The 17,053-nt window shown below is 32.0% G+C and overlaps 1 protein-coding gene and 1 non-coding gene across 5 annotated transcripts in view; one reads left to right on the top strand and one right to left on the bottom strand.

The window, feature by feature from the left end:
* The window catches only part of LOC143238261 (uncharacterized), a 76,724-nt gene extending 63,667 nt beyond the window's left edge, over positions 1-13,057 (top strand). For 3 of the 4 annotated variants that reach the window (XM_076478346.1, XM_076478344.1, XM_076478345.1), the window contains exons 2-4: positions 166-491; positions 8,934-9,165; positions 9,342-13,057. In XM_076478346.1, the coding sequence (XP_076334461.1) occupies positions 434-491; positions 8,934-9,165; positions 9,342-11,343 (2,292 nt within the window). In that variant the 5' untranslated portion in view covers positions 166-433 and the 3' untranslated portion in view covers positions 11,344-13,057. The remainder of the gene's footprint in view (positions 1-165; positions 492-8,933; positions 9,166-9,341) is intronic. The other variant, XM_076478347.1, reaches the window with a different exon arrangement.
* Positions 13,058-14,722: 1,665 nt separating this feature from the next.
* TRNAV-UAC (transfer RNA valine (anticodon UAC)) lies at positions 14,723-14,795 on the bottom strand. Its single transcript has one exon. It is a non-coding gene; the product is annotated as a tRNA-Val (tRNA).
* Positions 14,796-17,053: the final 2,258 nt, after the last annotated feature.

The following is a 17,053-nucleotide window of genomic DNA, read 5'->3' as shown; positions in this document are numbered from 1 at the left end:
GTAGTAATGCTATTATTGCAGAAAATGTAAACTCTAGTGATGCATTTAGATTCATTTATCTTAATAGTTGAGATTTGAATCATTGTTGCTACATTTAATTATAGTAATTGAAGATTCTACAAATTTCTTCCTTTTTAATACATGTGTATAAATCACAATTTATAGCCTTGGCGACATCGATTGGTGCGACTTAGTTCCAGTTTACAACCTGAAGATAAAGAATCTCTAAAAGTTTATATTCAGGTGTTAATGGTGGCAGGCCCATGGATTCACGGCACATCAGAGAAGTCTAACTTGTACTTAGAACTAACATCAGAGGATACTGTAGTGTTCAGATGTCACTCGAACCCATAAATATGCTTTCGTTGTGTCCAAACATGATAAACCTCTACTTCACTTAGCTGGAAATAGTGAAACTGAAAGTCAAACATGGATGGCTACCTTAAGGGCATCTCTGTGGCCACACTCACCTATATTTGAATTAGAAGCAGGTGTGTAAAATTTGTCTGTAAAATTAATTGGTTTCCTTTAGGTTGACATTTTCATTGCTTTATTCTTTTCAGAGCTTAGTTAAATCAAGATGGTTAAAGAAACTATGACAAATATTGTTTTAAATTAATATTTTTTGTTTTCTAAGATTTAATTACCTTTAATTGTTTTGTGGTGGAATATTTACCTAAAAATAAGCCAAACTTTATAAACATGATGTTAGGAAAACACGTAGATTGAAGAAATCAATTTAATACAAAGATATGAAATTCTTCAACCAAAGTGCTTTTGAAACATGGGCCTTTCTTCTTCAAGGATAAACTTAAATATCCTGAAAAATAAAGACCCATTGAACTTTATGATGATTGTTCAGTATACTTGCAAACATGTCAAGTAATTATACAATTACTTTATATCAAAAACCCCTCTTTAATGGGATTCCCATGTGCTCAACCACTCTTCACCATGACAAAAACTTAGACTTTGCTATGTGTGTTATAGATTCTATGAAATGACAAGCTGTACCTTCTTTAATTGCAATTCATTCATAGAGGAATAGTTCTCAGGTCTCAACTGAGGATAACCATAAGGAATGCAATGTTCAAACTAATTCCATAGATTCCTAATTAGACTGAGATCTATTAGTTATGTTGACCAAGAAGATAGCCAATGAGATTGCTGTATCTTTCAAACCAATTCTAATATGCACGAGATATTTAGCACTATTACAATAAAAAATCCCTTGTTTATCATAGTGGAAAAGTAGCATTAGGGAATGGGCAATAAAATAGTTGAAAATTTTACCTTTCTAAAGCTATAAAAATACCCAATTTCTGCCACAAAAACGTTTTTAACACTTATTGCACCACTTTTAGAAGCCTGCATTGTGTGAACAGTATAAAAAAGGCTAAATGCCTCAAATTATTTTTTTCATTCTACCACAGTAAATTAAAATGGAGAAATGATTCATTAGGCTACTGCATGCTTCCAGCCATTCATCATACACAGTTTGAGTTCCAAGTACCAAAGAAAAAGCGTTTTCCTCTTTATGTAACTTTTGAACTAATTTTCAGCTGGTCCATGACAGTTACTGTAATTTTGTTGTTGTTTTTTTTACATGGGATGGTTGGACACAGTGAAATACTAAATGTTATTAAAGGAATCAAATCTATCTGATCATTTCATCTTCAGTCACTAGTAGTCAATAATCACAGTTTTCATAATGGCATGCATACTCTCTTTCAGTTGTTGTTGTTTATAACTATTAAAAGCGGTATTCCAAAATTTGTGTGTGTGAGTGAGTGTATGTGCAATGAGCCTTAATAGTGCATACAACCAGTGTTACAAATATAAACACACACACACACACACACACACACATTGTTGTGCAATGACATTTAAGGTTATTCTTTGTGTAAAGTTTTTGTGTTAAGTGCTAAATTCAGTTGTGCTTTTATAATTATTGCTTTGTTGTTAATAGAAATACAAACTGCTGATGTGATAAAACTGTATAATTTCATTATCCCTGTAGCATGGGCTATTACAGTATATTTAGGTGGGTCCACTTTATAAAGACACAAAATAATTGCATACTTGCACTGGATGCAAGATGAAGATCTTTTACTAAACTTGTGAATTAGTTTTAAAAAAAGATTATTCTCCAAAGATGCTACACAAACTGCTTAAATCTAATGATTTTAGCTTGAAAAGAAACTTCAGTTTTACCCATAGTGACTATTGCAAACTACATAATTGGTTATTCTCATTTAATATAGAATAAGCTGTAACCTCGACATATCACTTGACCAGGCAGTGAACTTATCTAACCTGTTCTAAATCTACAGTGTTACAACAATACCCACAATGAACAGAGCAGGTAATATCAAATAATAAATGAACAAATGTAGCTGGAACAAAAAACAACTTAATGACTTTCTGCACCAAGTCTTATATGAAAACTGCATATATTTAGAATAAATGACAGATTTTGAAAAATTCTACATTAAAATAAGAAGATATAAACACATGGTATGCCTGCATACTACATTTTAATACTGCCCGAGTTGAAATTTTAAAAAAAGTGGCATTCATTTACAGTCACGTGAAAAAATTAGGACACCCTATGAAAGCCTGTGTGTTTTTGTAACAATGTTGGATATATAGATATTTGATCTCAAGTTTAACAATACTGGGAGATTATAGGAATATAATTAAACAATTAAAACTGAAGAAAAGACTTTTCAAGATCTTCTGTAAATGTAATTCTACAAAAATGCATATTCTAACTGAGAAAAAAGTTAGGACACCCTACCCCCTTATCGCTAGTGTTACCCCCCTTTGGCTGAGATAATTGCAGTGAGATACTTCTTGTAGCCATCTACCAGTCTCTGACATTGGTCTGAAGAAAGTATGCTTCACTCCTCAATGCAGAATTCTTTCAGCTGTGAGATGTTTGAGGGGTTTCTTGCATGTACAGCCTGTTTCAAGTCACCACACAGCATCTCAATGGAATAAAGATCTGGGCTTTAACTCAGCCATTCCAGGACTCTCCATTTCTTAGTTTTCAGCCAGTCCTTGGTGGATTTACTGGTATGTTTTGGGTCATTGTTGTGTTGCAGGGTCCAGTTCTACTTCAGCTTTAATTTTCTTACAGATGGACTCACATGTTCCTCAAGCACCATCTGATACACAGTAGAATTCATGATGGATTCTATGATTGTGAGCTGTCCAGGTCCTGTTGTAGCAAAGCAGCCCCAAACCATGACACTTCCACCTCCATGCTTCACAGTTGGTATGAGGTTCTTTTCCTGGAATGCTGTATTTGGTTTATGCCAAACATGTCCTCTGTTCTGGTGTCAAAATAATTCAGTTTTGGACTCATCTGTCCAAAGAACATTATTCCAGAAGTCCTGGTCTTTGTCTACATTCTCTGGCAAACTTAGTCTGTCCTTGATGTTTCTCTTAGAGAGCAAAGGTTTCCTCCTTGCACACCTCCCATGCAAGTTAAACTTGTGCAGTCTTTTCTGATTGTAGAGGCATGCACTTTCACATCAACAGTAGCCAGAGCCTGCTGTAGGTCTCATGATGACATTTTAGGGTCTTTGGAGACCTCTTTAAGCATCTTGCAGTCTGCTCTCACAGTGAACTTGCTTGGACAACCAGACCTGGGCATGTTGACTATTTTCCAGACAGTGGAATGGCTGATTTCAAAATCTTTTGAGATCTTTTTTAAATCCCTTACTAGATTCATAAGCTGCTACAATTTTCTTTCTGAAGGCCTCAGACAGCTCTTTTGCTCTCACCATGTTGCTTACTCTCACTTCAACAGTCAGGATCACACCAAATTAAATGTCTGCAAGCAAGCAAGCCTCATTCACAATGCTGAGTAATGATCTTCTAATCATGTGCACCTGGTGTGATACACCTGTGTGGGAGTTGAGCCATTTTAAGTGGGTATAAATGTGGGAATGTCCTAACTTTTTCCTCAGTTAGAATATGCATTTTTTTAGAATTACATTTTACAGTAGATCTTGAAAAGTCTTTTCTTCAGTTTTAATTGTTTAGTTATATTACTTTAATCTCTCAGTATTGTTACAATTGAGTTTATATATCCATTTATCAAAAATTGTTATAAACATACACAGGCTTTCATAAGGTGTCCTAATTTTTTCATACGACTGTACATTAAAAAGTGTATGTGCTCTTAATATATATATATACACACACACACTAGTATTTAGGAATATTTTGTTTTCAAAACATCATTTACTTATTTACTCCTTAAAGGACAAGGTAGTTGTAAATTCAGTATAGGTATATGGAACATTTTGTAGAGCAAACCACATAATATATAGGCAAAATATTTTGCATACATACATGAAGGATTACAATAGTTTCTAGATTTACATCTAGTTTCTCAAATATGTGTCCCTAATTGATATGCAATTTATATTAACTATTGTAATACACTGAGCCAACTTGTGTAAAATACAAAAGCTAATAAAAGACACTTTGTTAGTACAGAGAGCATTTTGTCCTTTTCTATAGTCCCAACTACTGAACTAAACTAAAGCCTACCTTTATTATTCAAATATCTTTCAAGCCTTCCCTGAAACTATTTAAGTTAACTGCATGCACCACATTTGAAGGTAACCCATTCAAACGATCAGCTATCCAATTAGAAACAAAGCTTTCTTAGCTAAAGATGACTCTTACTTTGCCAAAATTTATATTTATGTCCACTAGTTATATTATTCTACCAAAGGAAAAAAAACAGATGATGCAAGAACACAGTCAATTTCCTTAATATTAAGCACCTCAGTTACATTCACTCCAATCTTCTCTTTTGTTTCTTTGAGAGAACACTTACACAAATGTTATCTGGTCCTTGTACAACAATCTCTTCATTCCAAGAATCATTATAGTGGCCTTCTTGTGAACTATTTCTGACAGTTCAATCTCTGTTGCTATGATAAAAAACTTAGTACACCTCAATTTTATTTTTATGTATATAATTTAAAACTGTTAAAGGTTTTCCCAACATAATTATATTCATACTTCAGATTACGATATACTACATGTATTACTTTGCCTAATTAATAGCCATCTACCACTTATTTGGCCAACTCACCAAATAATGCTTACAGTCAGAATCACCCAAAACTTTAATATCATCAGCAAATTTACATAGTCTATTGAAGTTCTCCACTTGTCATATTAATACAGTTTGACTAAACTACATATATAACAACACTGCTTTCTTCCATACCTATGAATAATTTTGAACAAGCTTTTTATGTGGCACCTCTTAAAGTGCTTTCTGAAAAATCTAGATACATCATACCCACATCTGTTTCCTCATCTATAAAAATAACAATACTAATAAAAAAAAAAAAAGTTAAAGGATAAAAATTGCAGGCAACAATTAGTTTTAAACACATATTTCAACCTTACCTGTGGATACACCTTTCTAATAACAAATTAGGAATAAAATTTCCAACATTAAAGTACAGAACCAAAACTGCAACTTCTTGGTTAATTTCACATTTTAAGTTACCATTATTGTGACTAACATTTAAAGTAATGAAAGTTTATTGTCTTTCTAACCATTATATTCTAATGTCTACCATGCAAATATTGAAGAAATTGGGAAGCTTGATCAGAATTATTAAAGATGATAAATTATCATCAACATATCTATGGGCATTTTTGTAACCATCATTTTTCTTGAAAGCACAAGGTGCCAATCTTGTAGCCATAGCAACACCATCAATCCAACTATAAAGATTTCCTTTCAAAGAAAGTGAAATTCAAGAGTGGCTAAGTTCATTAAATTCAGAAAAACTGATTTAGGAAGTCAAATTATTGAAAATATTGTTGTAAACCAAACTAGCCCTACTGTATGATCTTTTTTAAATGTATATTCTTATATAATGATAAAACACCAAAATTAGCACAATGCATGTAACTATAAAACTTCATCTGCTATTATTAGTTGTAATGCACAAAGCTATACATTGTGCTATTTGTGCTGTGCCCACAACGAGGATTAAAACGTTTTTTAGAAGTGTTAGCCTTCAGACTTAACTGCTGTATTTCATGAAATAATTTAATGATATCCTCTAAGGTCCATTACTGGTGGTAAATGTCTTCAGAAATTTGACTGAAAAACCAGCTAAAGTATGTTTATACATTCCAATATTAAAAAGTATAGGTCACAACAGATATCCTTTTTATGAATTTTTGGTAGTACATAAAAACATTCTGAATGATTACCTGTTCTTCTAATGTTAAAATACCATCTTTCTTTAAGAATATTTTAGTTCTTAAATTTCATTGGTTTTCTTTACAACTTAACTTCCATTAAAATATCTTCAGCTTTATTTATACATTTGTCTTTTTCTAATATTACAATGCTGTTTCTTTATGAGACTTGAAATGAGAACACTTTCATTTTTACTTAAACTATTTAAAACTGTAAAACCTCAGGACTTAAATTAACAGCTTTCTTTTATAATCACGCTTAAAATTATTTAAAGCAATAACAGCTATGATAATGATCTGAGTACCAGTATTCTATAACAACATTGATTAGGTTTAACCAAGTATGTTGATATGACAACAGCTACAAGTACTATCCAAACTGTAGAAAGTTATTCTCAAACTTATGCTTATAATGAGTGTTAAATTTCAAACCATGAGCAAAAACTCTTTTCAACATAAATCCAAATGATTGAAAATAGCATTATCATGTATTTATATGAATGAATTTCTACCTAACTGTTGCTTGAACTGTTCAACTTAATGTTATTTTTCTTTAATCTTTAGAAGTAAAAACCAGGCTTCAATACTTGTAGCAAACACAGAATAGATAGCCTGTTGTGTAGTTTTGTGCTTAACCTCCAGCAAACAAACAATCATAAAAAGAATATTGTATTTTGCAACTTGTAAAGTCAAGTGTACAAAATCCAAACAACGTACTTGGTTCTCCAATAACTTAAGTGCCTCCATGGCCTGTCTTGAAAAAGATTTAAGTAACTGGTTTTTGGGTAATGTCAAAATTAAATGTTCCAGTTTTATTACACTGTATATAGTGAAAAAACTAAAGAGCTATGAATTTTTAGTCAATGAAAGAATTTTAAACATTTACAGTCATAGAGAAAAATGATATGCAATTTACTTTTTTAAATGTTAAATGTAATCTTTCAGCATTCCTGAATAATAAATAAATAAGCTAAGTATTAGAACATCATGTATACTTAAGTCTTCTAAGTATTCTGTTGTCAAAGGTGTTCATTATAACAAATCAGTTTAAAATGTAATTAGAAGAGTGTATCCACAAATGCAGTTGAGATGCGTATTTAAAACTAATTGTCGCCTATGTTTTATTTTAGATTTAATGATAGAATTTTACAGCCAGGATTTGTAGTTAATAATTTTATTCTTTTTGCTGTCACCAAGATTATATCAGTTCTCATGAAAGAAAATTGTTAATGCAAGTAAAAGATCATGCTAATCTAAGATCCCCTATTAAGCCAGATGTATTTGAAAATGCCCTGGGACCAGCAAAATGTGACATTATTGTCCATTTTGATTGGACAAATGATGATAAAAAATTCTGAATAGATAAATAATTCACAAGCTGAGACCCAGGATTAATGGCTTTGAAATAGCTAAGAAAGTGCTTTCATAACCTTAATCTAACATTTTAGCTTTAATGACCTACTTATAATTTAAACCCCACAGTTAAATATTAGTAATAGACCTGAAAGACTTAAATTATTCAAGTTCTTTTCTATAAAAAGGATTTATCAATTTCTTATGCTCATCAGTTATCTCTTCTGACTTACCCTTTCATATATCATTAGCCCCTATTTTCACTATAAAGATGGCATCACTAGTATGTCACTTGCTCTGTGAGTTATATTTTTTACTACTGTACCTGAATAGATTAATGCAACTTTTTTTGCTGCTTCTTTGCACCACAGCCTATTCTGTATACCCTCCATATTAAAGAATTACTTCTAATTATAATATTTTTATAATTCTCCTCTTTATACTTCCATTTTTGTCTGTCTTCTCTCTCTCAGTCTCTTATCTCCTTAATACAATTAGATTCTCTATTGCTAGCCATAATGATACTGTTTCTAACAACTATTAGTAACTACTGAATCTTTCACAAGCAAAAGCTGAGTTCCTTTCAAATCCTTTTGCTACTTCCCACAGTTTGTCCTTCTTTTTATTTATTGCTTCTATTTGGAATAATCTCAACCTTCTCCTCCAAATTGCATATCCAATATTTAAATTACACATTTTTACTACTAGACTCCTTTAAAAAGTAAACCAGTCCAGAGCTCTCAGATAAAATCCATTCCCTTTACTTATAGTTATGAATAACAATTTCTAAGGTCTGATAATGAAAGTTAAGAACATTCAGGAAAAGTAACAATATCAGTTTAAAGCATACCAAAATGAAAATACAGGCATGTACATAGACACTAATAATTAATCAAAGTAATCTTGAAAGTAAATTTATAATACAAAATAACAATGCTAAAGGTACACAATTTAAAGATAGTACAGTTCAAGTTATTTAAGTATCTGTAATATTGTTAAAATGTTTTGTACAGTTTTCCAATATAATTATATTTGTTCATTTTCACAATAACTGTCAAAAGCATTGATAAATAGTATTGTGTGATATCATTGGTTCATGTAATTTTATTGCTTAATTTAATATTGGTAAATAAATCAGAAATATTCAATTAGTTCCGATTTTGTGGCTTTCAAACATGACAAGATCCAGCTTCATCAGACCACTGCAATATTATCAGGTATAATTTTGGAAAAAAACCCAGTAAAACTAGTATTTAAAAATTAATATTAACTTCTGACAATTAAATCCTTTTCAGTTAATCTAATGTTCTTTCTTTATTCTATTTCAGCTCTATCGACCAAATATGAAGTATCAGTCATTGATGATGAGTATGCACACAGAGCAGGCCTACTTGGAGCCTTTGGTTATCTTGCAGTCACTGACAAAAAGCTTGTGTTGACAAATCCAAAAACAGGTGATGTGATCCAGGAATGGTACTTTAACACCTTACATCGCTTTGCACTGGTGGATCAAGGACAGAAAGATGACACAGGGAAAATATTTTCCATAGATATGAACAAGTAAGTAGAGCCTTTTTTGTGGAAAAGTTATCAAATTGTGAAGAGTTGTATCATCTAAAATGTACATTTATATGATAGATTTGCTTACTAACCTTTTCACAGTATTTTACTAATTGAGACCTAATACTAATTATTATTATTTTATGACTAATTAAGTTATACTGTAACACTTTTAGAGAAAGTTCCACTGGTAGTGGTCGAATGTTTTTCTACAGTACTCAAGCGAAAGAGATTCTTCAAAAAGTTAATACTGTTATTCAGCAACAATTGGAAAGATCAATCACAGAGAAAACAAAAGACAGTCAAGATCTTCAAGGAATAGTTCAAACATGGGAAGCTGAAGATTACTACAGGAGACCCAATTCTGTAACACGCAGCATTTTAGATTGTCCTAATTTTATTTTCAACAAGTCACTCACACCTACTGACCACACCTTTAAGGAAAACAGTTTGAGAACCCACAGTAAGGACAGACCTAACACATTATCTTGGATATCTCTGTCAACATACTCAGATTCTGGAATTTCAGGTTGCTCAGATCAACTAGGTTGGAGCCTTTCTTCTAATCACACAACTGAACAAAAATTTCCAGAAATCTTGAACTGCAGTTTAACTTCACTTCTAAGTGAACATTATGATAATGAGGATTACAGCAGTGAGTCCTCTAGTATTTCTTCTATACCAGTTATACCAGAAGATATCTTTCACGAGTCATCAGAAGATGTTTTAATGAAAAATATTTTTCAAGACATCAAAGCAACAAATAGTCAGCTGGGAATAGCTGATTTATTTAGTAAAGAACAACAAAACACAAACAATTTTCTATATGGAAATTCTAAAACCAAAATGAATATTACACATCCAACATATAACCTCAATACCAACATCCAAAATAAGTATTTTACAGAAAAATTTAAAGTTTATTGTGAACTTAAGAGACAGAGGTCATATGAAAACATTTTTCTTAATCACAGCAGATATTCTTTCCCATCAAATGAACTACAAAGAGCACTTTCAGAGTCATCTTTAGAAGAAAATCAGAGCTTCTTGACAACATCTGCTTTTGTAGACCCAGACTGGTCTAGAAGGACGTCTTTAGTTTCCCAAAGTTCTCACACATATGCAGAAATTGGATCAGGGTTATCATCAAAACGTCCTAGCATTGCAAAAGAGGGAATTTATGAGGACCTAGAAGAATTGAGAGAAGAGCTGTTCAACAGACTATCAGACAAAGATAATGTTGATACTGAAAAACCTCCTCTACCACCCAAGGTAATTTCTAGAAATGATTGCTCAAATACAGGAAATGGCATTTCATTTTGTCAAGAAGTTATTGTTCCAGAATCTATTTGGGGCAACAGTTCCAAAACTGAAATGGAAGAAGCTATGATGAATGCAACAATTCCTAAATGTAACATTTTGCCCAACAAAATAAAACTAGACACTCATAAAAAAAGAAAAGGTACATCAGACAGTAATGGAAATGGAAAATCAAACATTCACCATCTAGAAAAAGATCACTTTAAGTTGTTATCATTCAAAAATCATTTTTCAGAGGGAGATATAAGTTCAGCAGTTGAAAAGTGTCAATGTAACAATTTACAATTTTCAATGCTGCCAAGTTATAATTCTGTGCATGCCTCAAACAAATGCAAATCACAAGAGGCACAGGAGAGAGAGCTTTGTAAAGAAAATTCTTGGCCTTTTTATTTTCGTCCACGTTTTAACACTTCACCTAAAGTCCAACAAATTCAATTGGTGCCATCCCTTTTATCAGAGTTAGACTGTCTGGAACCAAAGCATAAAGATTTAGGTAAATTTCTTCAAAACCAAAATTGGCCCTCCTGTGGAACACTGTCAAACAAAGCTCACAAGCATATGCTAGACAAGAATTCTTCAGAAGTCTTTGTTAAAACACAGTCTAATATCTTTCACAATCTTCCAACAGTTAAAATGAATCAATTTGTCTCATCTCCAGAGGGTCCAGGTGAGCCTATTGGTGGATTTTCAAATTATTCAAGTCTTGTAGCTAATCAGGACTATTGTTACATGCTTCCATTAGTTGAAAATTACAAGGTCACATACCTTTATACAGCCAAAAGTAAACACACCGATTCTTGGTCTAATAGCAGACGTCAAGATCAACCAGATGAAAATGGATATATAGCAATGAAATGAGTAATCAATACTTTGCAAACTTCACCTCCACTAGAAGCAAAGACAGTACATCTTAGTAATAAACTAAAACAGTTTTAATATGTGAAATTCAAGAAGTTCATATAATAAATTTAAAAGGCACTTGAGAACATTCAAAGAAAAAATTACGATTACCCATTTACATTTTAAGTAAAAAATTATCAGTTTTTCAAAATGTGTTGTTAAGTCTACCTCAATAATAAGAATAAATTATGGAGCATTTATGCCGTTCTCAGAGATTAAATTTTAGAAATATGTTGAGATCCAGGGGAATAATATTAAAAAATTCGAACTCTTTCAAATTTTATATTTTTCCAAGATCAATTCTTAATATAGTTATAGGGTCTTCATATGTAAAAAGTGCTTATTAAATCTTTCCTAATAAAGATTAGTCATATTATTTCATAATGTCATCAATCTGAAATTTCAAATTATTATCCTAATAATATATTTCTTGAATGCTTGAGATGAGTGAAAACACTTTGATTTATAAAAATGTCCCATTACATAGAACTTCACCAAATCCAACTTCAAAATAATAAAACACACATTATGTGTCAATATTAACACAGATATATCACTACAAATGAGAAAATTACAAAGTTCAAAATAAACATTCAAATATTTTAAGACAACTAAAAAAAAATACAATGTTCTGGTGAATGACAGTCTGGAAATCTGTCTTATACTGAAAGCTAGGTAAACTTCTTTATACTTTTTATCTTTATTTTAATTATACTGTTATACTTTTTTAGTTTTGGTTGGCAATCTTTTAAACCAAATTTAATACATTACTCTTAAAATAAGTTATTTTCTTTTAAATTAATTTCAGCTATATCACAGTGTTTTTCTTGTATAAACTCTGTACAGGTTGTTTATAAGTATTTCAAGTGAAACATATGTTTGAAAATGGCATCTTATACATCAAAAATTATTACGATATTTAATTTACCTATTTTGTAAAATTTTAATGAAAAAGGTCTTTGCTAAGAATCTACTTCAGAGGTTTACTGCAACTTTACATAACATGTCTTCTTACCATGTTTTTCTCATTCTGTGCTTTCAGAAAATGAATTGAAACTGATCATTTTATAACAAATATATATAATTTCACAAGATTATGGCTGGCTAAACCTTCCAGTAATAACTACAATGCAACAGAATTCATCAGTATTCAAAAAAATGTACCAAAATTTAAGAGACTAAGCAACTAGAAACAACTACTTAGCCTCTTATCTACATACTAAGCAACAAGGGATATCCACATAATTCGTGCAGTAAATGTCTGAAATAAGTCTTTCTAAATACACTGAACTGATATATAGAAGTAGCACTTTAATACCAATTTTACATTCTTAAAATATTTACTGAAAAATTCACTTCTTTGGCAATAACTTGATTTTATTCAGTGCATCAAAATTCTGTTGAGGATAAATTGATAATATTTTAGAATACCTTTTATGCAGGTAAAGTTGGTTATGTTAACAACAGACTTAACACACAAATGTATTTTCTCATTCCATAGATATGTAGTAGCTCAGTCGGATTCTTGCTAATATATTGTGTTAATCATATATATATTTTTCATTTTCCATGTTTTTAAAATGTTATGTTTAAACCAGTATCTATCTAAAGCTCCCCATGTATCATAAATGGTGAACAATAGACCAAATAAAAATTCAATTTCATAGCTGTACATGAACTTTAACTGTGGCAATTTTCAAGTAGTTTTATTAATATAGGTTTGTCATCAATCAGAAATCTCTACATTTATGTTTCATGTAAGGATTAGAAACATACTAGAGAAACAAATCTCATACATGTTTGGAGTACTTTTAATTTTTGATTATTTTAAATTACAAATACTATTTAAATATTCTCTAAAATTCATTATTTTCTTAAGCTACTTATTTAACTATACAATGTTTGGCTCTCTTTCATTATTTGGATTTTTTAAAATTTATTACTTATACGTTTAACATTATTTTTTATACATGAATAATGGTTCAAAAACTCAATAAAGTTCTAAAGCACGAACACACTTGTGTTGACTTATTTTCAACTACAAGATGATCTTATTATAGAGAAGGTAATAGTTATTTCTCAATAAAGTATGTTATCTTTAAGATGCTTTATACAAACTTCATGTAACAAACTGTACATTTTTAGATGAACAGTGATTGATTTCTGTTTTTTTAAATACTATTAACACATAACAGTAAAATGATTAAAATTGAAATAATTTCAATGTTTTCTTAATTGTGCTGGAAAAGACATTAATAGGTATTAAACTATTTTCAAAGTAAAAGACGTACAAAGAAACTATGCTATGTTCTGAATATGTACGGTAAAAAGCTTAAACACATTATTTCTCTATATGATAAAAATACACATGTTGAGGTTCAGTAAAAAAAAATAAATTGTCTTACACTTCCTCCACTACCATTACCTCACTCTCTTCTACAGCCATGCTTCTATTGCTGGATGATAAAATTTTGAATAATAACTTTTCTCCTTTGTGGTAAAAACATAATAAAACAAAAATTGCATTACTGTATAAACAAAGAAATTTAAGGGTTTAACAAAATTATACAAATCAACAAAAATGTTCTTAAAAAAATCAGAGTGACACCTATACATATTTACCTTTTCTATGATATTTTATTTTACTCCAGAAACAAGAGACACAGAGCTATAACCTCTTCAAAATCCAGTAAAAAACAACAATAAAATATTACATTCAATTCAAATAATTCCAAATTAATTGACTTTTTACCACACACATTTTTTGAAATTGAGATTTTAATGAATTATGATTCTTCAAGACATATTACCAATCCAAACCATTTAACTGTAACATAGGGTGATCAGCTGTCACAGATTGAATAGTTGTTCTCAACAAACACTGACGGAGTCGTGATCTTTAAACATTACCTGTACAACTAAGAAGGTACGTTACCTAAACTTAAAATAAGGTCGCGTGAATCGATGTTTCACACTCTTCACACATTTGAAATAGAAAAAAAACCTCATGAACCCTTTCAATGGAACAGGAGTTCTAAATTTTTGGTCAGATTCTTCGTCGAAGAATCTTTATATAATTACACGAAGGCCTATTGAAAACGTGAAATTTCGCAGCCGTGAACGCATTATATCCAAAACCAATAGCGATTCTTTTTCGGTTTATTAAACAACATTTATACGAATTTCGGAAGGTGGTTACAAGAAAAGGAAAAAAGTGTGTAAATCCTGTAACATCTCAGAACCGTCTCACGCTCTGACACTGAATTTATGATGAAATTTTCGTTCCACGTTCTTACCAACTGAATTAAAAGGAAACAAACGATTTAAATAATAAATATGTGCCTGCCAGGAATCGAACCTGGGACCTTCCGCGTGTAAAGCGGATGTGATAACCACTACACCACAAGCACGTCACTTCCTGTTTTCTTCCTTTTTTACTGTTTTCAAAATTAATCATTAACGTTTCAAATATCTCATTTCGCAAACTAAACAAACACAAATATAATGACAGCTTTACATATAACCGTAAATAAAATAACACTCTTCCTTGTCTACGAAAGCCAAAAGTAATTTCATAATGTGCTAACGTGTCTTCAAACGACATCATCGAGCCTACAGTATTCAACGTTTTCACCCCTCGCTCAATTGCCTTTAAACGTGCAATTTAATTTACTCGTTCTTTTCTCTTTCTAGAAGAAACTGAACAGAAGAATTTCATAACTTTAATTTTTTTATCACAATTATTACACGAAAACGTAATAAGCGATTTAATACGTCTTTTAAGTCCTTCAATATGCTTATGGATTCCTGCGAAAAATATTTCATATTTCTTATCTTGCGACCAATTAGATTTTTTTTTTTCTCTTTATTTATCCCACCTCAACGAGGGGGTATACACAGAAATACAACAAATAAAACACAAGTTAATGAATTAGCATGTAACAATAACTCTATAGATTACCATGCTGAAAATTACCACAAAGTTAATAAAATTAAGGAAAAAGAAATAAAAGAGGTAATTGGAACAGCAGGTAATCCAACAAACATTATAATGAACATTAACAAACAAGAAATCAATGGATCTTGCATTGGTAACAAAAATATAATGAAATAACAACTTATCTTAACAACGTACACAAGAAATAACCTTGGGCACCTTGGGTTACCAAGCTACCAACATAAGAATACACAGAATAAAAAACATTTAATGAGTTATGTAACAAAGATCTATGATAATGAAGATATATATGTCTCCGTACACGCACTTTAAACATGGAAATTAAATGAATGACGCGATTTCGTGCCAAAGAAACTGAACGAGCAGAACATATAACCTGACGTGCCAAACTTGTAATTAAACGGAATATGTTCCAGCATCTCCTGGGTAACGAAGGATGAGATCCCACTAAGAGGCATCTCCTCCATACCCAGTTTGATATGGGACATCCAAAATAAAATGCCAATAATTTATATACATATGACCACAAGGGTTGTACAAAAGGACATTGGAAAACAGATGGTCTATGGTTTCCGGCGCCTGGGAACAGAAAGTGCACAACCCTGTGGGATGTCTGTCCATATGTATCAGCTTGACATTTGTGGTAATCGCCCGCAACCAGAGTAAATAATCCACATCACAAACAAAAAAAACCCACAAAAGAAGAATAAGCGTTTTACGAATGCGTTTCCAGTCTCCAGGAGGAACAATATCCCCAGTAGAATGGAGCAGGGAAATTAGTAGCGAGTGAAAACTGTAAATATCCCACCAGTTGCCGCACAGATAAACCTTGAAAATGAACTCGATTATCGGAGTGGTCCAGAAAATATAAATCCACAACACATGTGGACGACGGAAGAGGAGCCGGCTGGGTAGACAAAAGCGGCAACCACTCCACAGGCAACGCCTCCTGAGCATATGAAAATGTGAAAAATTGTGCGGGCATTGGCCAACGGGTCAGCGTCCGTACACATTTCAATCACTGCCCCCACCGGAAGAAAGAAGAGAGCACCTCGTACATTAAATGGCGGACCTGAACCAAACCTGCGTTAATAAATTCAGGAAAATGAAATGTTCGGTGGCGAACATCAACAATAGCCGGATTGAAAACAAAGGTTCATCAAAAATTTGGGGAAAGAGGAGCTGGGACAATCCTTTATCCCCAAGAAGAACCTTCCAGGCATGAAACATTTCCTGAATATAGAAAGGTAACGATTTCACAAAACGTGGCAAAATACGGCATTGAAGAATCCGAAAGCTTAAAGAGAGATTACCATAACAAGAAAAAAATCAGAAAGAAGTTGTCGCAAGGTGGAAGGACAAGAAGCATCCAAACAACGCTGCAACAACTTCAAACGGAATGCGAGTTTACGAGTGTTAACATCAACCAAGTTGATACCTCCACAATCATAACTCCGAATCAGAATACCGTATGCCACTTTATGTATACCTTCCCGCCATATAAAATCCAGTATACATTTGCGAAATCTAGCCTCAAACTGTCTTGGCAACGGGAGTATATTCAACGGGTACCATAACACCGATGCCACCAAGGAGTTCACCACAAGAGATTTACACTTTAGCGACAAAGAACGAAATCGCCACGACACCAAGACACGAGATACCCTGCGCAATACACCCTGCCACGTATCTTGCAGCATGACATCGAAA

The sequence above is a fragment of the Tachypleus tridentatus genome, chromosome 13 (assembly GCF_004210375.1).
Source record: "Tachypleus tridentatus isolate NWPU-2018 chromosome 13, ASM421037v1, whole genome shotgun sequence".
Taxonomy (NCBI): Eukaryota; Metazoa; Arthropoda; class Merostomata; order Xiphosura; family Limulidae; genus Tachypleus; species Tachypleus tridentatus.
This window is presented reverse-complemented; position numbering and strand designations above follow the sequence as displayed.